Source organism: Epinephelus lanceolatus, chromosome 11 (genome assembly GCF_041903045.1).
Source record: "Epinephelus lanceolatus isolate andai-2023 chromosome 11, ASM4190304v1, whole genome shotgun sequence".
NCBI lineage: Eukaryota > Metazoa > Chordata > Actinopteri > Perciformes > Serranidae > Epinephelus > Epinephelus lanceolatus.
In genome coordinates, this window is record NC_135744.1 from 25416366 (window position 1) to 25439533 (window position 23168).

At 42.5% G+C, this 23168-nt stretch overlaps 1 protein-coding gene across 4 annotated transcripts in view; it reads right to left on the reverse strand.

Moving 5' to 3' along the window:
- ltbp3 (latent transforming growth factor beta binding protein 3) overlaps window positions 1-22092 on the reverse strand; it is a 57362-nt gene extending 35270 nt beyond the window's left edge. For 3 of the 4 annotated variants that reach the window (XM_033609854.2, XM_033609828.2, XM_033609837.2), the window contains exon 1: window positions 21429-22092. In XM_033609854.2, the coding sequence (XP_033465745.1) occupies window positions 21429-21666 (238 nt within the window). In that variant the 5' untranslated portion in view covers window positions 21667-22092. The remainder of the gene's footprint in view (window positions 1-21428) is intronic. The other variant, XM_033609819.2, reaches the window with a different exon arrangement.
- Window positions 22093-23168: the final 1076 nt, after the last annotated feature.

Consider the following 23168-nt stretch of genomic DNA (forward strand, 5'->3'; position numbering starts at 1 on the left):
CTGTGGCGTAATTGGGGGACTAGATCACTTTAAACACAGCAGGGACATCCTCACATAGTGAAAGTCTGGCAGAAAAATTGAAGGACCTCAATGAAACAACTGACTATTGGAGTAAAAAACTTTTAATCTGAAGCAACTTCAGAAGCAGCCTTCCACTACCTAACACCATGTGACAGTGGTCTTTAACCACTGGGACTGAGTGCAGGCAGCAACATGCAGGATTGAGCTGGAAGGCTCAGTCATGGCAGGAAAAAGAGGGTGAGCAGCCCAGACTGTATAGGACTCAAAACTCAACTTAAGAGCTCCTGTTTCCACGGTTCAAATTTCGTTTCAGTACTGGATTTAGAATGAGAGGAAACTGGGAAAGATGCAGGGGTTGAAAATTAGGATAACAGACACAGAAAGTCAGGAAAAGAACCTCTCTCCAAAAGTGATTACACAATCTGAAACCACAGAGAGCGGAGAGACGACATAGTGTAAGGAAAAGTCTGGGCTGAGGCCCCGTCTGGCTGGGAAGGTGTCTGAATGAGAGCGGCACTCTGATGTAGCGCAGTCAGGGTCAATGCCACACTAATGAACACAAAGGAAAGGAGGGGAATCGTATTCCAGATTTTGGCTAATATTTCTTGGGTGGGGCTGTGAGAATGAGGTTTGTTGCAAAATGAACCCAGTGTGATGACATGCAAAGTACAATACACAGCTGCAGCTGCCAGCACAGCACACCTCTTTCTACAGTCTAGACGGATACAGATTCTAATTAAACAAAGGATATCAGCCGATGCAGCACAGATCTTAAGAATAAAAAAAAAATCTCATCTGAAAAAATCAGACTCAGTATGCAAAGGCCTTTAATATGAGAGGGAACTGGGAGAGTAGGCATATTCTTCAGTGCTGCGACCATCACGCGACCATCACAGTGTGGATACCCGACCTGAGCCCGACGGGCCTGGTTCAGATAACAAATCAGAAATTTTGCTCGGGTTCGGTTCGGTTTCAGCCCTCCTGACATGCTGCTGTGACAACGTGACAACGCCTAAACGCAACATGGGCCAATAGTTACAGGCAGGAGGAGGTAAATATTCAGACTGAGCTAATGAAAATGGAAGACACTATACAAAAGTTGCTATCAGGAAAGACAAGCTGTAACCATGATAACAATATGTCAGGTAACTGCATTGGGCTCCTGTCGGGTTCAGACTTAAAAATCAGAAAGTCTGTCAGGGTCGGGCCGGGCTCGGTTATAACTGTCTTGGACTCGAGTCAGGTTCGGTCAGGAAAGTGCAGCCCAAGCCGCGCTCTACACCGTGGGTCTGGATGGCTTTATCAGCAGAAACTGCCGTATGAGCACAGTGAAGAGCGGTGACAATTCGTTAGCCGCTGGGACATGACAGGAGGAACTCACATGCACTAACATGCACGTGTGGCTGGCCCAGCTACCAAAACAAAGAACAGAGAAGCTCGGATTACAACACCCTCAGAGGGAGATTGACTTCATTCTCTGCCCAGGACGCCATTACTCCACTATATCTTGACAAAACAAATAGTTGTTTGCTGCTGTATTAATGTTCAAAGTCTTATATAAAGAACCTTTAAATATTTTAATGTAGGTAAACTGGGGCTCATGGCTGTTATTTCTGTATCTGGTCTGTTTTATCATCACTCATAAAACACTGGTTTATCCATTTTATGTGTCGACGCAAACAGGAAATGTACCCCCATAGGGTGGGTCAGGAATGTGTGCACTTCATTGCACAAATAAATCACATTTTATGTAGTCTTGATATGAAAGTTGGTTTGGTTTTAGGCAATTTGTATGCAACAGTGAAGTACTGTATGCCTATAGGATCAATATTGGGAGACGCAGCGGCCCAGGTTCGGCTCTGGCCTGTGGCCCTTTGCTGCATGTCATTCTCCCCCTCTCTCTCTCTCCCCTCTTCACTCTTAACTGTCCTATCTATAAAGGCAAAAATGCCCAGAAAAATATCTTAAAAAAAAAATAAATTCCCCTTTGATTTCTTCAATCAAACTAAAGTTCTCAACAATAGGTGGTATTACAGCAACACTTTGTGCCTATGTTATCGTGAATATTGGACTCTGTTTAAATTAGGTGTCTCGTGTCTGCTTGTCCTCAGAGCTCCAGGAGGACTGAATCATTTGTATGTTATAAAAACATACCGTACAGCGGCTGTTCTCCTTCACATCTGTCCCCTTCATTTAAGCCTGAACTGTACCCGAGATGCACTGGCTAATGTTTTCTGCAGATCTTATATGTGAATGGGCGTGTTAGTCCGCGTGTGTGTGTGTGTGTGTGTGTGTGTGTGTGTGTGTGTGAGCTATTAAGTGGAGGGTGTACTGTCTCCTGGAGAGCGGCTGTGGTTGGGTGACTGCACCACATTACACACTAAAAAGAGCACCACACTTTAAGGCTGAGATCATAACAAGGAATTTTACTTTCCAGCAGACTTTCCCTTTAAATCATCACCTCGGAGTTCATTAGCAGGATTTATGATGCAGAATCGCTCACTGACTCTCGTCGTCAGTTAGCTTAGCGTCTCCAAGTGTTTTGTACCACGCCTTTGTCTTTATGGATCTAACACATTCCTGAGACTCGAGGTGGTGTGTTATTAAGAATCAAACGCACCTAGGAGTTATTTGGTGGTCTAAATGAATGCTAGGCATGAACAGGCTGCGTGGTGGGGAGAGGGCCTTGTGTATATGTGAAGCAGTGTGTTATCATGAACCTTATTTTACACATGTCAGAGAAAAATGGAGGGCAATCCAGAATCCCATTAAACGACAATTCATCTTGCATCTGTGGAATTTAGATCTGCACAAAGTAGTTTATCAATTACTAACGGTTTAAATGAAGACACTCTGTGTGCTGCTGAATGTTTACCCCCATTTTTACCATGTATGGATTCAGTTAAAGGAGCAGTGTGTAGGATTAATTGGCATCAGGATTTTAGACTGCACCCGGCTAAAACTTTTCCCATGTGCCAAGCGTGAACTCTTGGTTAGGATTCCTCCAGTGTCCATTGTTCAGGAGGTTTTTACTAGCAGTCAAATTATCCGCAGAGGTCTCCTCCTCTCCAAAACAAACAGACCAGGTGATTCAAACAGGGAAAAACACTCAATAAAGCAGTTTCACAATATAAATCAGTGTTTTTCTGACTGTGTTCAGCTCATAGCAGATTGGCCATTAGCCCAGCACCTGCTAATGTGTGCTCACCTTTTTTCTCTGATAACTTAAGATCCAGGCGTTAAGAAGGTTTTTACAGAGAGATGAATTCTCTACAGAGGTCTCTTCCTCTCCAAAACAAACATCTGGTGATTTAAACTGGTAAAAACACTGAGTAAAGCAGTTTCACGTTATAAAAGCTGTTTTTCCAACAATGTATGGCCTGCTAACTACGGTGGCTGACGCGAAAATGCGAATTATTTTCAGGTCATTATACTTCTCCTTCGTCATTAGTTCAAGGTCCACACAGTTTAATATATTCAGCATCATACTTGCGTTTGGCCATGCGTTGAGCTAGTTTGCTGCCTCTGTTAAGTAGCTGTCCATTAGTCGCTCATGCTACAGCAGTATGCTGCACTTCAAAATAAAAGCTCTGTGCCAGAAATTCATCGGCCAAAGTCATCCTTCAATCAGAAGATCGGCGGTTCAATCCCTGGCTCCTCTAGTCTAGTAGAAGTATCCTTGAGCAAGATACTGAACCCCAAATTGCTCCCAATGGCTGTTCCATCTGTCTTTGAGTGTGTTAAAAAAACTGAGCAGCAGGTGGCACATTGTACGGTAGCTACGGCCACCAGTGTAGGAATGTGTGTGTGAATGGGTGACTGTGACTCGTAGTGTGAAGTCTAATGACTAGAAAAGCGCTATACAAGTGCAGTTCCATTTACCATTTAAAGTGTGTCTTTTACAAACTTGACATGTTCCCGAGTCACTTGCGGTCTATTCAGAATGGACCTGGACCCACTTTCGGACCACGACCCACCAGTTAGGAACCACTCTATCATATCATATTCCATTTCTGCCACTTTATCCCCCTGAATCTTACACACTGGTCCTTTAACTAAGAGACCATTTAAAGTTGTATCCTTCGCTGTCACGGCTTTGAAAGCTAATTTAATATTGAACGTCAGCTTGCAGGTACGTTCCAAGACATTCAGGAAGCGTATAATTTTCCCATGCAGCGCTCACTCCAACTATAAAAGCGAACTGAAGTGAAAAACGACACAAAGAGAGGAGGGAAAAACAGTCTTTGTCTTCGGGCTCTTTTGTCAGAGTGTTTCATGTGTCATACGAGTGAAAGCTCCTTCTTCATAATGTCATGATTCACTCTGTAAGGAGAAAGACAGACCTCCTCACAGCATGAGTAGGCAAAACGAACATATCTCTGTCATATACTGTATATCATATCACTAGTAAAGAGGGAGGAACGAAGCAAAATGAGGCAGAAATGTAAAATCCAGAGAATAAAAAATAACGTGATGTTTGAGTGGGATTATTATGATTCCCAGACACTCTTTTTCCTTTAAAGAAAAACATACTGTGCATTCCTCAATTGCTAAGTAAGCAAGCCTGGTGTAACTAACAGGCCAAGAAAAGACACCATGTATGTCCATAAAAACACATAAAGACAGACGCACTTTTTTTTGTTTTGCCAAATTACAGTAATAACCGGTGGGAAAATTAGACTAGTCTGTGCAGGCATGTATTGTACATGTGTGTAAAGATTAATAGAAAGAAAGAAACAAAGAGACAAAGAGAGGAAAGGTTGCCCTCTGAGTGCCCTGTGACCACCCACTCACTCCTGTCTGTCTGGAGATGACGCATCCCCAGCCCCCTCCCTCCACAGCGTCCTTTCAGCCACAGCCGCACCCTCCCGGCACAAAAACAACAAATTACAGCCCTACAAACCACATTTCAAAAGTTCCCCAGCTCACTGAAATGAAAGCTACTGCACACATCATCTCTCGCCATACGGATGATACAATGGCCCGATCTGTCCCTTGTCTTTGAACACGGTCATATTCTGGTTGAATCACAAAGAGCAATTTACCAAGTCTGCAAAATTCAGACGCAAAAATCACACTGAGTCACTTTCACTATGATTCAGTCCCAGTCTGAGATTTAAAAATGGATGCCACAACACTTTTTGGTCATTTTCATGATACAGAAATACACATGGTGATACCACAACGAGTCGTCTTTCCATTGGTGGAGTTTTCTTATTGTTTTAATGTAACTATGACGCATGAAGCAGATCCAGACTTCTGAAAAACACTGCCTTATTACTAAACACTACAACTCACACTGAAGCTTCAACAGGCGAGATTCTCAGAAATTTAGCAAAATGTAGAAATAAATATATTTTGATACGGTACTTCCAAACATCTTCTCTCTCTTGCAACCTTTTATCAGGTCCGTCAGCACATAATTAGTCATTATCACCATATCAACACCTTGTCATCACCGTGAAGTTGCCAGTCAACCAGTAGCGACTCCAGACAGTCACTGCTCCTGGCCAAGAAAAGTCTGACATATAGTCCCCCATACAGTAAAGTTAAATTAGTGAGCTTTTGAGTCACTAGTGGGGGTGATTTAGTTACCTTCAGATTGAGCCAGGCTAGTTTCTTTCCAGTCTTTACACTACGGTAAGCTATCCATCTCCAGATAGAGGCATTGTATCGACCTTGTTATCTAACTTGAAAGGAGTTGGTTTCAGCCCTCTGCCTTCTTTAGTCAAACGTTAACTGCGGCCAATCGTTTTTGTACTCCATGGTTTTGCTCACAGCCAGTCACTGCAAGTGTTCTTCAATTTAATGCAATGTATGATGGGCCCCCTACCGCAACTACCCATACAATCTGTGGCATGGTGAAGTCAAGTTCAGTGTATTTGATGGAGTCGCAGTTCAGCTTGCCGAGAAGCCACCAACATGTTCAAAAGTATGACTGTACTACAGGCTTATGGCGTCTGGTGGCATTTTATGCAGCTGAATGCTTCCATTCACATCATTGGTATTGAATTAAGTACTCTACTGGTGTCTGTATTACTTTCAGGTGATACTGGTATGGGCACTCACATTATTTTTTTTGGCTTTTTGGTTTTATTTGATAGTTTAGCTTCAGAATGAAGGGAGAGAAAAGGGATGACATGCAGCAAAGCGCCGCAAGTTGGAATCAAACCCCCAGCAGCTGTGGCAAGGACATAGCCTTATACTTAGGGTACCTGCTCTACCAGGTGAGCTTCTGGGTGCCCCAATACACCTACACCCAGCTCTAGGTATGAGAGTCATGAGGCTCAACCATACAGCCAAAGTCCAGCCTGGAAAACCAAATCAATGAGTTACAAGCCTAGACTCTATAAATAGACATAGACGTAGCTACCATGACATCACCCATCAGTTTGTGGACTGCTGTTTTGAAGCCTCGAGTTCGGGATTTCAGCCATTGCCACCTTGGTTTTTTTAAATGATATCAAGCTCTAGGTATGAGAGGAGTGAGGCTCAACCATACTGTTAATGTCCAGCCTGGAAAACCAAAACGATGAGTTAGAAGCATAGACTGTATAAAAAATTGACATAGCTACCATGACGTTACCTATCAGATTGTGGACTGCTGTTCTGAAGCCTCGAGTTTGGGATTTCGGCCATCTCCATCTTGGCTTGACCATATTTGAACGATAGGTTGGAGGTGTGGAGGAGCGAGGGGTGAATCTGACTCAGACTGCAGCAACCATTAGCGATACCTCACAGACAGCCTGTCAATCAAGCGGCCCCGCCCTTAAATATGCATAACTTTGAGCCTTAATAAAATGTAAATGGCGGGTGATAAAAGAATTCACCCCCTGTACGGCTGTCACGAAGGGGGAAATTAGCTATAGAGACCAAAACTGTTTTTTGTACCAGGCTGTAAACATGTTTATTTCTGAATAAGCATTTTGGATAAGAGGTGGTATGTCCACAGGAAACTAAAGGAAGTCCAGTCGCCCATGATATAGCACTTAGAATTACCATCTTCACCAACACTACAGGGATTGACTCTGTTTTGGAGCCAGCCTCAACTGGCCATTCAATAAGCTGCAGTTTTTGGCACTTCGGCATTGGCGTCATTTCTCAACCACAGAAGTTGCTGCTTGGTTACAAGCAGTTAAAAGCTCCATAGAGTTACAATATCTGGTGTTCATTCTCAGTGGGTTTGGTGCTATAAGGGACCGTTTCGCATTCCACATCATTGAAGTGAATGTCATTGTCAGAAGTTTCATTTTATTTAGGGTTTAAAAAGTATTGCCAATACTATTCCTTCCTCGATTTTACTACTATCCAATGCCATCTTTAATGACCTGAGAGAACCGTGACTAAACAACACAGGGTCCCATAAACTGTAAACACAGTTGCCGGTGGAGCCAGTTTAAAAAGAGAATGGCTATCATCATATGACGTGCTTCCCTTTACCATCAGCTCCAAAGCAGGAAACCGCATCCCCAAAATACGCCTACCATCGACTGGCAATGTGAGACCACATACCACACTGAGTGAGAAAGAGCAACGCATGAAGTGGGTCAGACTGCAGCTGAGCCAGACGTTGGGAGTAAATGACATAATCACTGCCTTTTGAAAACACAAATCTGCGTACGCATTCCTCCTCCCCCGGCAGAACTCTATGCGCTCCGTCAACCCCCAGAAACTCTGAGTGGCCCTCAGCTATCCAAACAACGGGGCTGCCCTTTGCCAGAGTGCACCACTGTCACCAAAGGCATTCATTACCTCTCACAGTGCGCCTAAAACAACAGTTTTTTAAACTTAACAGAAACCGGACGATGACGATGAGCCGTCCCCTCCCGAGAATCCGAAGCAGCCATCATCAGGCCGATCAGATCTGAGTGAAGAGGTTTGCAAATACCCAAATCTAAATCAAACTCGGCCTTGCACAATGGGATTTTCACATGTCATGGAAAATATGTGGTGTGGTTTCTATAGCTCTTGGGTGGGCACCAATCCAACGTTGCCCTGTCACTCCCCTCTGGCAGAGATGTTTGTGGAAAGAGAGCCAGAGAGTCAGACAGGATCTTGGCACCGATAGCGGTGATGTCATATAATGACTGCCTAAAAGCCTCGGCAATAGGGACCGGAGGGCAGGCAGGTAGAGGAGTGCTGACAGTGCTCTGCTGAGATTATGTCAGATACCTGCCCTGCGGGATACTCAGCAGTGGAGTGCGTGGCAGGTAATGTCTGTGGGCTGCATAGTCTCAGGCCATGGCGGCAGGCAGCGCTGGCAGAGGTCGTGTTATTCTGTTTACCCTGGCTAATCGCTACAGCTACAGGGTCCTGCACGGTGTGGGTGCAGTCCCTAGCGCTCGCATTCCTCTGCGCGGCTTTAAATAACTGCTCCGTTTCTCCCCCTTGCTTAGCAAATGGGAGGAGAGTGTTAAAGATGGCAAAGAAGGCTGTTTGTTTGAGCTGGGTTCAGTACACTTTGCTCTAGAGCACCAAATACACTTAGACACACACACACACACACAAATATACACACTGTTCCCCTGTGACGTTACAAAAAACCTCTAATTGCTGCTTTGTTTTCATAACTTAATTGGATGCTTGTGAATTGGCTTTTTTTTTGCAGAAAGTGATGACATGAATGATTTTGATTTCTCGGGAAACTCCTGCTCAGATGTGGATTTCTTCTCTGAATGAGTGTTGTGGTGTAAACTCTGACACGAGTGACTGTGAATTTAACCCTTTTAACAACATGTTTTTATATATCTTTCACATTTTGGGGCTGTCAGACTACTCTAAAGGAGGGAGACACCATGTTTGTGAGCTTTCACTTGCAGACTTCTCTGAATAGAAGCTTGAATATTTTTACGACAGGGTGTTCTGTTTGAAAATGACCAAATATATTAGTCTAATCTATTAATACATTCAGTATATTACACTATGTTTATATTCATGCAACTTTTCAAAGCAATAACAGTCTGTGAAAGTTCTACAGAGTGATGGTGTCCCACTTGCCAAACAGTGGTAAAAGGTTACTAAGAGCAGCAGCCCCTAAATAACCTCATGTGTTATTTTCCCAACATGCATAAATAGACAGGAAGAGGTGACAGAATGTGCATCTATGTATATTAAAGGAGCCGTGTGTAGGATTAGCGGTGAGGATTGGAGTGCTACTAGCTGGAAACTTTCCCCATATGCCAAGCGTGAACACCCAGTTAGGATTCCTTCAGTGTTCGTTGTTAGGAGGATTTTACTGGGAGCCTAAAAGTTTCTTTGTGCTTCTGCGTACACTCGACGCAACGTGCATGCAGTTGCTCCGCAGTTGCTGTGTGCCTATCATAGATCTGCGTCCTGTTGGTCTATGTCGCTATGCAATTCCCTACCAAAGCGCTTGGGGGCGCGGTGTTCCTTTATATACCTACCTAGACTCTGTCACGTGTTTGTTTATCTTCTGGCTTTGCTCTAGTCACAGTGAAAATAGCGACCAAGAGAGAAAGACTGTTGCTGGAGCTCGAAATGATCGACATTGAACAACAAATGCTCTTATTACATTATTACATCCATTTTTTAATCAAAACTCAAAACACAACCGATCACAATGGAGACTTTTGAAAATGGCGGTGCTGTGGTACTGCAGCAGGAAGTGAAACCCTGCGAAATGCCGGAAATGATGTAGTTTGAAGGACCAATTATAGCTCTTGCGGTCTGCGTTGGGTCTGCGTTGGGTCTGCGTTGGGTATGCATTGGTATGCGTTGGGTATGCGTGGGTCTGCGTTGGGTATGCGTGGGTCTGCGTTGGGTATGCGTTGGGTATGCGTGGGTCTGCGCTGCCTTGACACATGGTTACAATTTTTTGGAGGTGCACCTCCGCAAAGCCCTCTGCGTTGTAGGTACGCAGAAGCATAAATCTTGATTAATTATCCACAGAGGTCTCTTCCTCTCCAAAACAAATAAACCTTGGGTCTTCTTTGTAGTGCGTAAAATCCATGCTAAAAATCTATGTACAGACAAAAGCCAAATTTCTACAATCAGGCTTCCACTTCAACATCTGCGTCGTCAATTTCCTGTCTCCAAAATGTTGGTAAGCATTGGTTATAGTTTCTCCCATCAAGTCTGTTTTTATAGATCACAACTTTTGCATGGGAAGTGGCGTACGCCTCTTTCAGGCCTCGTTTCAAGCGTTCGCAAGGTTTATAAATGAGACTCCTGTGATTTAAACCAGTAAAAACACTGCGTAAAGCAGTTTCACATTAAAAATAAGTGTTTTTTGACACTGTTTGGCTCATTGCAGAGGGGCTGCTAACTACGGTGGCTGGCATGAAAATGCAAATGACCCTTTCTAGAGCCAGTTTTGGGCTTGTCCGTTCCAGGCTACTGTAGAAACACGGCTATACAACATGGCATACTCTATGGACTAGGACCCACTCCGTATGTAGATATAAACGGCTCATTCTAAGGTAACGACAACACAATGACTCTCATTTTCAGGTGATTATACTTTCAAAATGATATTTGTTATATTATATTCCATTTCTGCCAATATATCCCTCTGAGTGCTATACACTGGACCCTTAAAAAATTACTTCACGCCCCGAGGTGACCATTTTTATATCAGCTACTTCCCCTATGTGATGCTCAATTTGAGTAAAAAAAGTTTGTTTTTCTCCCGTGCCTCCACAGCAAACAAAAAATCCAAAAACTGAGACAATTCTTGAGTTGACATCATTGTGGTCTGCCTTTAACAACAGCAAAACTACGCCCAAAGTTACACTAGAGAGGACAAATAGAGGGCAGATGTACTGGGTTAAGGCTCTATGTTGTTAGTTGTAAAAAATCAGGTGCTCTTCAAGGATAGGGCAAATAGTCTCATAAAGATAAAAAGCTCACTCAGTGTAAAATTACATATACATATAGTATAGTATATATATAGTGCCTGTAGTACAGGCAGGCAGTCCAAAAATGCATTCAGAGCACTCTGACTGTAGTTAAAAATCCTTTATTAATACATGGATAAACCCCTGACACCCTGGTGTGGACCTTCTAGTCGTAACGCGTTGGTTTAATTGTGTATTAATAAAGGATTTTTAACACAGTCAGAGTGCCTCGGATGCATTTTTGGACTGCCTGCCTGTACTATGGACTATGTACTAGGTACTATGGACTTGTGCAGTATAATCCAAGACTGATTTATTCAGTCGTACACTCAGTGCCTGTCTCATGCACAGACAGGTAGCACACCTGGTTCTGCAGAAGTGTTTTACATATTGAGGTTTTAGTGGGAAGCATTGAGCATATAAATGAATTAATGAGACTTTGGTTATGCTGCACGAGTTGAGAGTTTGTAGACAGATGCTTTGATATAGCTTTACTGTTGTTAAATGCAGCCCTATGACGTCAATTCATCAAGAATTTTCTCAGCTTTTGGATTCTTCATTTACCGTGGAGGCATGCAAGAAAAACAGTTTTCTGGGTGAGTAATTGAAATAAAAATGGTCACTGGGGGGGTGAAGTATTCCTTTAAAACACACCCTGAGCAAGAGGTAATGATCAACATGCGATTACTCACGATAAATGGGCAAATCATCAAAAGGAAGAAGCTTTCACAATTAATCAGCTGCAAATGAATGTCCATGAGCCTCCCACACACATGTGTTTGTGTTTGAGAGGGTGTGAGCGCGGGAGCTTTGCCCAGCTTTGCCTCTGAGTTCAGTCCAACCTGTGGCAAAAAGATGGAGTGCTGCAGGTTTTTTGGTTGCCCGTGTTAGACCGCCTTCTCCAAGGTTTGGCACTGGAGAAAAAAGAGTGTGTGGGGAAGAGCGGAGGGCTTTGAAAGGTAAAATAAACTCTCCTCCTAAATACAGAGAAAGCAAACCCGGCTCTGTCTACTGTATTTGACTGACTTGTCTTCATTTTCAGGCTCCCATGGACCTCTGACCCATGCCAAGGGAAAACCAAAACAAACCACAGCGCTACTACTGTCACTTAACTCTAAATAAAGAACCACATGGGAAATCCTGAAATAGACATATCCACGTTCTCATGATGCCCATTTTAGGGGAGACAAGCCCAGACCAGGATATGATAAGACCACTTCCTGTGCAACATGAGGCCCCTCGTTTTTAGTTATTCCAGAAAAAGATGTGAATCTATAGTATCCTGGACGCCTGGAGCCCTGATAAAGAGATGCTGCTGCTAAGAGGGCGGTCTGGGAGTCGAGCAGCTGCTGTCGGTACGGCTGATAGATGAGATGCTTCTGTGCTAGCAAAAGCACGAAAAAAAATGGACTGAAAATGAGTCTTGTTGAAAATAACCGAGGCTTGTGTACGGATACAGATTTTTATGTAACCACTTTGTTTTTAAAAGATATTTTTGAAGATACAACTCTCCCTTTCACAAGTGCACAAAGTGTGAGACAGATGCACTCACATAAACAAAAACACTCTCTGAGGTGCAAAAAAAAAACCGCTGTAACCTTCTCTATTTCACCCTATCCTGCAATTTACACCAAGCTTTCAAGTCGGTTGTTGGACATTTTGTCAGCCCATCACATGGAGATAATTAAAAAAGACAGTTTCCATCTGTCGTTATAGAGGTCCAGGCCCCACAGAGACATGGAAGAGGACATGCAATGGGACATCTGATGAGTAATTACACAAAGGTTCATTCGAGGTTTAAGCAATTGCGATTGCGATTTACTAATGGAACATAACTGTTCTCAAATACCCGAAGATGTGCTCACTCTTTTATGCCTGACATAAACGATAACGATGCCTGCGCCCCCACAGAGCCCGATGATGACTTACATAGATACCATGTTGGAGCCAAGGAAAAAAAAAGGGCATATCGGGTTGTAAACGCCAACTTTTCTCTGCCTGCCAACATGCCTGGGAGGCTTTCAACTTTCCATGCTTTCATCAGTTTTAAGAAGTGTGGAGTGAAATATAGATTCATTAATGATGTGGATTCCCTGGAAACATATGATCAGATCATATCTTTAACTTCATTGCAGTTGTTTATGCAGATTAAATAGGCTATGTCGAGTAAGTGTTCACTCGTTAATGACAAAGTGTGTAGTGAATGAATTGCAGTCTACAAGAGCTCAGAGAACACTTGTTAAATAATGATTACATAGAAGAACTGCTATGATGTATGCTGCACACTGTATATTTAATAGACCAGTGCGAAGTCCAACTGCTACTTACTAAACCAGAACAGATATTCTATAATCTCTGACTGTCTGTGTACATAAAGTGTAAAAGAGCTGCCTGTCTTTTAGGTGATTTGTCCCCATGTACAGCAGATACATGTGTTGGGCTCATACATTTACTGTGTTTGGTCACTCTCACCTCTCAGGCTGCTGTTTTCAGCCAAATATCATACAGGTCACCCTGAGGGGGGGCCATGAATGTCTGTACTAGGGGTGAAAAGTATCATACTGCAAAGTATCACGATATTTTTGTAATATCATATTGTCACACAGTGCCAAATATCGTTTTTTGTCTATTATTATATAAATTATTAACATTACAGGTTAAACTTTAGGTAGCCTATCAGAATAATATAATCCGTTGCTTTTTCAGTCCACTAGATACATTTTGCTGCAAATAAAATAGCTGAAGTGAGATGAGCAGACTGAAAACTTTATCTTATTAAATAAAACAGATGTTGATATATCACAATATTAAAATTGCAATAGAATTGTACCATGACCTAAGTATCGTGATAATATTGTATCGTGGATCATCTGGTGATTCGCAACCCAAGTCTGTACCATATGTTTCCTGGCAATCCATCCAATAGTTAGCGAGATTTTTTACTCAAAAACCATGAATGCCAACCTCATGGTGACGCAAGATGAAAAATCTGGGGATCAACAAAGTCAGATTCATCATGTGGGTGCCATGAAAGTCTTTACGAAACATCGTGGCAATTCATACAATAATTGTTGAGATATTTCAATGCAGACCAATGACTGTATACAGATGGAAAAACCTCACTTACACTCTCTATACAAAAATGAAGCCTGAATATCCCTGATACGGCTGCTACCATCTTGAGCTAACAACATCATTTGGAGCCAGAATCTGCACAGTCGCAGTCTCCACGTTATTTAGCTCCTGCCGTCCAACCAACAGCGAGCAGCGCCATTGATCGCAAAGAGCATCAATTGGCACTGAGCCCCTAGGAACAGCTTCAGGCTTTGAAGCCAATTTTACTAGTGGCCAAATGTGGAGTTACAACTTAAATGTCCATCGCGCGATGCCACGGGACTCAAAAGGACTTTTCCCATAGACTTACATTGGTAAAGAGACATCTGTAAATCAGTGGATACATTTTTTGGAGATTCATTTCACCACCGGGATTTGATCCATTCGGTCCGATAACATTTAAAAAGTCTGCAAGAGCTGCACAATTAAATCTTTTTATCCCCATTCATGTTAGACAAGGGCTAAACCGGAAGTTAGCTGCTCGGCTGCACTTAGCCGCCATTTGGCTTCATTTGCCATTGAGCAACTTTCACCGGAATGAATGAAGGTCTGCCTCCAGTGCTGTATCCAGTTTTCTTTATACATCCATGACTGGCACCAACAGCTGTCAATCATGAGATCAAACCCTTCAAACTTTTTCTAGCATCACATAACAAGTTATAACCAAAACACTTGGCTATAAATCGATATCATAAGAACTTCCGAAAATGATACAAACCATTTTTGGAAAGCATTTATTTGATGTATGCTTTGCCTACTAATGGTGGCAGGGTATATGACCTGTACTGCAGCCAGCCACCAGGGGGCAATCGAGATGTTTTGGCTTCACTTTTGGGGCGCTGTCATATTGTCCATCTTTATTATACAATCCATGATCTGGACCAAATGGTTGAACTAGCTGGCTGACCTATGGACAGATTTGCCATCCACGGAGGCACACTGCCAGCATGGCTATTTGTCAGAAACACATAAAATCTGGGATTTGTTTGCTTTTTCATATCACTCTAACTGTAATGCTTTTGGTTTTTGGACAGCTGGTCAGATAAAATAAACAATGTTAAAAAAAAAAAAAAAAAAACATAAAAACTCATTGGCAGCACAAACCTCTGCCAACACTAATATGTCCTCCACTTTGCGCCACAGCTATTTCACTCTGGGATATCATTCATCCAACTTAAATTTAAGGTTACATTTATTTATTCAAAATGTATGTTTTGGAAACAGATGTATACAATATAAGAGCAATGGCCCCGGTTTCTTATCCCCGGGCTTCTGGTCACTTTATCATGTTGACCTGTCCAATGAACTTTCTTTCTCTATTACTTTCAACATAATGGCCATAAAAATTATTCATCTGTTGGCAGAAATCCCAGATCCAGATCACTGCTAAAAACCTGACTGCTTCTTGGTCCTTCGCCTGCTCGTCCACAAAATTCCAGCTGAATTCAGACAATAACTATACAGACTGTGGAAATCCTTGAACATATTGAAGGCCACGTACTGAAAGGTATTCTCCACACACTGGCAGGATCTACTTTTCTTTTGAGGAAAGGTTGACTCAGATTAGGCTGCACTGCGCCGACGTCACGACAGCTCAAATATGGAAAAGTCTTCATATTGTTGCTGCTACAGCCATGGCCGTTTTAACACGGGAGAGAGAAATTTCCACTTGTCCACACCACATTCCAGCCCTCGCACTGAACAACACACGTCTCCTCTCCGAGCTGAACCCTCTATCCCCTGCCGCACGAAACTCATACACTCAAGACCTTTTCATATACTTTGACTGTGAAACCAGGACAGGTGACCGCAGGGCTTCACTATCTGGACCAAATGTGAAGCATCATGAGGTATTCCAGGAATCTCGGATGTCTCTCTTGAATTATTTCACACAGAAGCTCCAAAACGTGATGCAACACAAAGAAATCGGAGGAGAGGAGGGAGGACTGGTGGCCGAGCCAACTCTCTGACTCCACAGCACTGTGTGGTGTCAAGAAGGAACAATACTGTCAAGGCGCTACAAGTAGGATTCACTTGACCTCGATTAAATCCAGCCTGCTCACTTCCACATGGGCAAACCAACGAAAACAGCTGGAGAAGCAACATCTGTGTAACCAACGTCAACCTCTCTGGACTGCAAAACTGTGTGTTAGAAGTACCACATCATACAACGTAGAGACAATAACTTGCTCCTGACTTACTACGTCCGCAAAGGAGGTTTTGATTTCAGTTGGGTTTGTTTGTTTGTCAGCAGGATTATGGAAAAACTACTGGCTCGGTTTTCATGAAACTGGACCAGGAAGAGCATATTAAATTTTAGAGCAGATCTGAATCACAGGGTGGATACACAAGTTATTTTTCATGTTCGTTAAAACACATTCTCACTCTGACCTCGTCACATGTCGACGTTTGGTCACGGACCTTTCACATCCAGATATGACGTCCAGACATGACGTGAAAGGTACCCTGGGTGCGTTGGTTGTTGACTTTCTGGGACGCCATGCCGAGTTAAATCTGTTACATGTATTGTCTTCTTTCAAAATACACTTCTGTTTTCACAGGAAATTTACCAATTACATACTGTCTCTTTCAAAATAAAAGCACTACGCCAGTACAACAATGTGGATTTACATTTTTTTTCCCTCACAGCTAACGTACATAGTTGGGTTTAGGCAACAAAAACACATGGTTGGATTTAGCAGTAAAAGTATGTGGTTGGGTATAGGCAACAAAAACGTAGTTACGTTTAGGCAACAAAAACACATGGTTAGATTTAGGCAACAAAAGAATGTGGTTAGGTTTAGGCAACAAAAGGAAGTGGTTGGGTTTAGGCAATAAAAGTATGTGGGTAGGTTTAGGCAAGAAAAGCACATGGTTAGGTTTAGGCAACAAAAACACATGGTTAGATTTAGGCCATAAAAGTACATGGTTAGGTTTAGGCAACAAAAACACATGGTTGGGTTTAGGCAACAAAAACACATGGCTAGGTTTAGGCAACAAAAGAAAGTGGTGAGGTTTAGGCAACAAAAACACGTGGTTGGGTTTAGGCAACAAAAACACATGGTTAGATTTAGGCCATAAAAGTACATGGTTAGGTTTAGGCAACAAAAACACATGGTTGGGTTTAGGCAACAAAAACACATGGCTAGGTTTAGGCAACAAAAGGAAGTGGTGAGGTTTAGGCAACAAAAACACGTGGTTAGGTTTAGGCAACAAAAACACGTGGTTGAGTTTAGGCAACAAAAACACATGGCTAGGTTTAGGCAACAAAAGGAAGTGGTGAGGTTTAGGCAATAAAAGCACATGTTTAGGTTTATGCAATAAAAACACATGGTTACGTTTAGGCAACAAATCACGCGGTGAGATTTAGGCAACAAAAGCATGTGGTTAGGTTTAGGCAACAAAAACACATGGTTAGGTTAAGGCAACAAAAGCACGTGGTTAGGTTTAGGCAACAAAAACACGTGGTTGGGTTTAGGCAATAAAAACACATGGCTAGGTTTAGGCAACAAAAGGAAGTGGTGAGGTTTAGGCAATAAAAGCACATGTTTAGGTTTAGGCAATAAAAACACATGGTTACGTTTAGGCAACAAATCACGCAGTGAGATTTAGGCAACAAAAACACATGGTTAGGTTTAGGCAATAAAAGCATGTGGTCAGGTTTAGGCAACAAAAACACATGGTTAGGTTAAGGCAACAAAAGCACGTGGTCAGGTTTAGGCAATAAAGACACATGGTTACGTTTAGGCAACAAATCACGTGGTGAGATTTAGGCAATAAAAGCATGTGGTTAGGTTTAGGCAACAAAAACACATGGTTAGGTTAAGGCAACAAAAGCATGTGGTTAGGTTTAAGCAACAAAAACGCGTGGTTGGGTTTAGGCAACAAAAACACATGGCTAGGTTTAGGCAACAAAAGGAAGTGGTGAGGTTTAGGCAATAAAAGCACATGTTTAGGTTTAGGCAATAAAAACACATGGTTACGTTTAGTCAACAAATCACGCGGTGAGATTTAGGCAACAAAAACACATGGTTAGGTTTAGGCAATAAAAGCATGTGGTCAGGTTTAGGCAACAAAAACACATGGTTAGGTTAAGGCAACAAAAGCACGTGGTTAGGTTTAGGCAATAAAAACACATGGTTACGTTTAGGCAACAAATCACGTGGTGAGATTTAGGCAACAAAAACACGTGGTTAGGTTTAGGCAACAAAAACACATGGTTAGGTTAAGGCAACAAAAGCACGTGGTTAGGTTTAGGCAATAAAAACGCGTGGTTAGGTTTAGGAAAAAAGAACAGTTTTTGGCTTTATAATCTTACGGGACGCGAACACCGCTCTCTTGAGTAAAAGTCAGTGTTTAATGGACCCATCAACCACCACTACCGCCCGCCCTACTCTGACTTTCGCCTTGTCATTGTCTGATGTTGCAGCTCACTGTCTAAGCGCCGGATTTTGACAACTTCAGAGTGAGACAGGGCTGTTGGTTAACATTACGAGATGGGGCTTTTGGCCTTGGTGAAGGTCTGCGCTCTCAGTGTTCCTCAAGTTCTTACCAAGTCCCTTATTAGCTTTCAGCCACAGATGAATGTAAGGCATTTCTTAAGACAGTAGCTCCCAACTGGTCCAGCCACAGGGTCCAGATTTCTCCTTAGTCATTCCTTCGAGGTCCCACAGTTTAATATACTCAGCGTCATACTTACGTTGGGCCATGTCGTCGAGCTAGTTTGCTGTCTCTTTCAAGTAGCTGTCTGTTAGTCACTCACTCTACAACAGAAAACGGCACTTTAAAATAAAAACTCCTTGTTGGAAATTCACTGTACAAAAAAATAAAGTGTTTTATCACAAACTTGACACATTTGCAAGTCACTTGCTGTCCATTCAGAATGGACCCATGACCCACCAGTTGGGAACCACTGGCTTAAGAGACATTTTTAACTAAGTAGTACTGCATCTTAGCTACTGCTTTAAAATCCACCCACACAAACATGACTGGTAAACCCTGGGAAAAAAATCACCATTAAAAATTTAGGATAAAAAAACAAGGGTTTTGAAGTTGGACAGTTTGGGGATTTGAGGAGTGTTTCAGTTGCGTTTGCTTCATTTCCTGAAAAACTGAGGAGACAGGAAGATGGTTCTGGTGCCAGTGTGATGTCAACAGAAATATGAAGCTGTTGCATCACATTAAGCTGGCTCTGAAGCACAGCTGTTATCTATTATTTATCATTTTAGACTTGTACCACACAGGAATTTAAACCAATCTATGTTGCATTATTTTGGTGAAAAGTGATAAAGTGACTCATAATTAACATCTGCTGGTACAAAGAGAGAACTGACCGGCACTAAATTCCACTACAGACACGTCAATGAGAAGATGAAGCTCCTTTTTTATCATAGATGAGCAACTCAGACTGTCATTCAACATGTAATACCTTATTCTCTGAGTGACTAAAAGAAAAGAGCGGCAGTGAAATCCAGTCCTGGGCCTGAGACTGCGAGGCTCCACTTCTCACCACAGCTGATCTGATACAGCGCAGAAAGGCTCCACTCATGCCAACCAGACACTGGAGTCGGGGGGGGGGGAGTATATAGATCTTAGGAGTACATTTATATGCTATGTAATGAGCCATGCCTCAGTAATTAAAGTGCAACATGGAAACATTTTCCAGCGATGCAGTGAAGGGTAAACCCGGCTCACCTCGCCTTAGCCACCTATTTATTTGTGGAGCAGAGTTTATACTCGCTTGACATGAATCTTAATGACATGTATTCATAGTGGATCTGAGCAGCTGGTGTCAAACTGGTGTGCGCTATAAAGAAGATAGGATCTTTTTATGGGAATAAAGGCCTCAATGATTTAGCTATACTGTACTCAAGCACTATTTTGTGACACAGTATTTGTACTATATTTGATTATTTCAGTTTAAAAGACTTTCTACTTTACTCCATGAAATTACAGAGGTCATATTTGTACTTTTTACACAAAATTTGACAGCTGTACTTAGAAGATATTTGGCAGGTGCATTGGTGTAGATTTCGGGGGGTACGCTGGGTACACACTCCCCATCCAATGTTTAGAACATGTGTGTATGTATCCCCCTTACTGAAAACAATAATTTTGACAAAATTAAAGACATTTACACCACAAATTGATGTGGAAAAGGCACAAATTGGTGCATAAAAATTTACCACAATGCCGGAATTTAGTGTTCAATGCTCAAATTTTCTGCAGGAGGACCCCAAACCTCTCCATTTCACGTTTTTTGGAATATTTTAGTTTAGTTTTTCAAATATACAAAGCACGCAGTCACAAACTGACAGTACACAAATGCCAATTTTACATTACGAATGCTTCGAAAATAAATTAACAGACAATAAAACAAAGTGGCACGTAAAAACGCAAATAAAAATGTTACTATGAAAATTAAGTCGTACACTACAAAATTATTGGGAAAAAATGTGTTATACTATGCTATTATACTATTATAATACTAGTGTGGTGACAATACAGAGAACATGCAGACAGTCATTAAATCATATGAGATGGGAGATTCTCCATATAGTTAATAAAAGGTTGCCATATTTTATAGAAAGAGTGCATCTTATTCTTTAGTGGGTACGTTATTTTCTCTAGAGGTATGTAACTATTCACTTCTGAGAGTCACAGCTATCCAACAGGCAATGGGTGATTTGACACTGCAAAACATTTTCGGCAATAGCCAGTAGGATTTCTTTAAGCTTGATGAAATAGCTATGTCTGATATTAGAATTTAAGAGGTTGTCCAAAAGGCATACCTCCAGATCCACTGGGAAAGTGACAGTGTCCCCCACAAAACTTATGCCCTTGTTACAATGTTAGCTTCCTCACCCTTTGAACCAGCTTCACTTCATCAACACTTTAATACTGAAAGACACTGAAATGACACTGAACTCAATCTGCATTGGGAGCACTTTTACTTTTAGGCCTCGCTGATAGATAATAGTCCCACTGCTGTGTTTTTACTTAAGGAGGAATCTGATTGCAGGACTTTTCCTTGGAGTGGACCAAAAGTTTCCATTTTTATTTAATTAAGCAGTTAGTTTTTCCACCACAGCCTTATGGTAATATTAAAACTGTGCCAAGTCTGAGCATTTTATGGAGTTTCATAGCAGTTATAGCACTTTTATTGTCTGATTTAACCATTTAAAGTAGTTATTCCTCCAGGATATGTCTGAAATACAGCTGAATGTGAGCAAAATTACAGTGATAGTTGATTATCTTGACAGGACATAAAGCATATCTCCATAAGAAGTGTGTTTATGAGCACCAACAGGCCTCCCTCAGCTCTCCAGAGGCTCCACAGAGGAGAAAGTATAAACCCAGAGGTCGGAGCAGCACCATTAGTTAATCGCAGCGGCCTAATTATATCCCCTGGTAAATAAACAGCATTGTTTCACTCACCGACCCTGAAGCCCTGTCCGATGAGCGTGTCGGCCGCCTGCCCGTTCTCCGCGATCAGCGTGGTGTTGTTGCCCTGCTCGCAGGTATCCTGACACTGTCCCTTCAGGCAGATCCGCTTGCAGATAAGAGGAGCGATGACCACCTTGAAGCGCTCCCGTGTGGAGGAGCGCTCCGTGCACCACACCAGCCTGTGGACGCTCAGCCAGATGACAAGCAGATGGGAGATCAGAGTGGGCATCCTGGCATCCTTCACTGCCCTCCACAGAGACCCGGGGACATTAAATCACAAAGCTGGCGGCTTCAGCTCCAGATCAGAGGCGCCTGCTTTGTTAACCGAGGCAGATTTTTGACGTCTCATACGGCGGAGGAAAAAAAAGCGCGTCCTCCCCTCCTGTTTCTCCTTAAGGGAAAAAAATCACTTCCCTCGCGTTCCCAAGTGATCCGTCTGCAAAACCGACACGTCTGACATCTTTAAGAAGTTTCTTGTTGCCCTTGTTGCTGTGAGATTGAAAAGTTGCCCTCGCTTTTTGTCGCTCTTCCTTCTTCTTCTTCTCCTTCTCCTTCTCGCCCTGTTGCTTTGGAGAGTTGGAGAGAGTGCGTATGTGGGTTTGGGAGAGAAAGAAGGGAGGAGAGGGAGGAGAGGAGAAGGGGTGAGCCAACCCTCTCTGGAGAAACCTGGCTGCGGGCCAGCCAGGCGGTGCAGGAGCAAAGCTGAAAGTGGTTTCCTTGTTGGTTATTTCTCCCTAACACCCCCTCCTCTGCTCTCTCCTCTCCTCTCCTCTGCCGCCCCCGCACAGACCCCTCTGTGCAAATCATAGCTGCACAGCTGTGTGTGTCACTCTGAGAATAAAAAAATACTGACATGTAATATATCGCACCTTTAAGTTTGGGTAGTTCCTGATTTATAAAGGTATTAAAATGAGCCCGTGACTATGGACACTGATCAGTCAGCAACCCCTCTTTACTAATGACTGCCCCTGGACTTAGGGACCTGCATCATCTCTGTATTACTTATTAGAAAATATATTGTTTTGTTTGTTTGATCAGCTCAGTGTTGACACCCAACCTCATCTATAACTTAACTATAACTATAATACATCAATCAAAAGAAGTCTTTAAAGTTTCAGGCTTCAGAAGTGGCACCAAGTCATAGTTTTGCAAGTCACAAGTAAGTTTCAAGTCCTAAATTGAGCATAGTTAGTTCAGGCAGGACACAAAGTCAAGCTCAGCTCATATCCCAGCTAAATCAGCTGATCACAAACAACAGCTGATTGATGGAAGGGAGTCAGCTGATAGATCACATGATTCCTTTCTATGCAACCAATTGGCGAATCTCATTCAGGGTGCCCTGTTTAAACTGCTCTGGCCTACATGGAAAGGCAGGGAGGATTGCTCTATTTGCCACAGTCTTTCCTCGTAGGTGCAAGGAAGGGCAGAGAGGCCCCAGATCAGAGCCATACCATCAACTACTGGAAATACATTTTTGTTTGACTAAAGTGGTCCTGACTGTAACATGTTTAAGTTAATGGGTTTTTTTTAACCACGTTATTATTGTTTGCTCAGAAAGATGAGGTGAATCATAGAGCAATGAGTTCCACTAAATACCGCGTGCAGTTATAATTAGCAAAGTGAGTTACAGTGCCTCCTGCATCTAATTAACAGCAAGGAGGCAGTGTTTTTTAAAGATGAAATAAAGTTTAAAAACTGAACTAAGAAAAGAAGAATCTGGTAACTCTACTT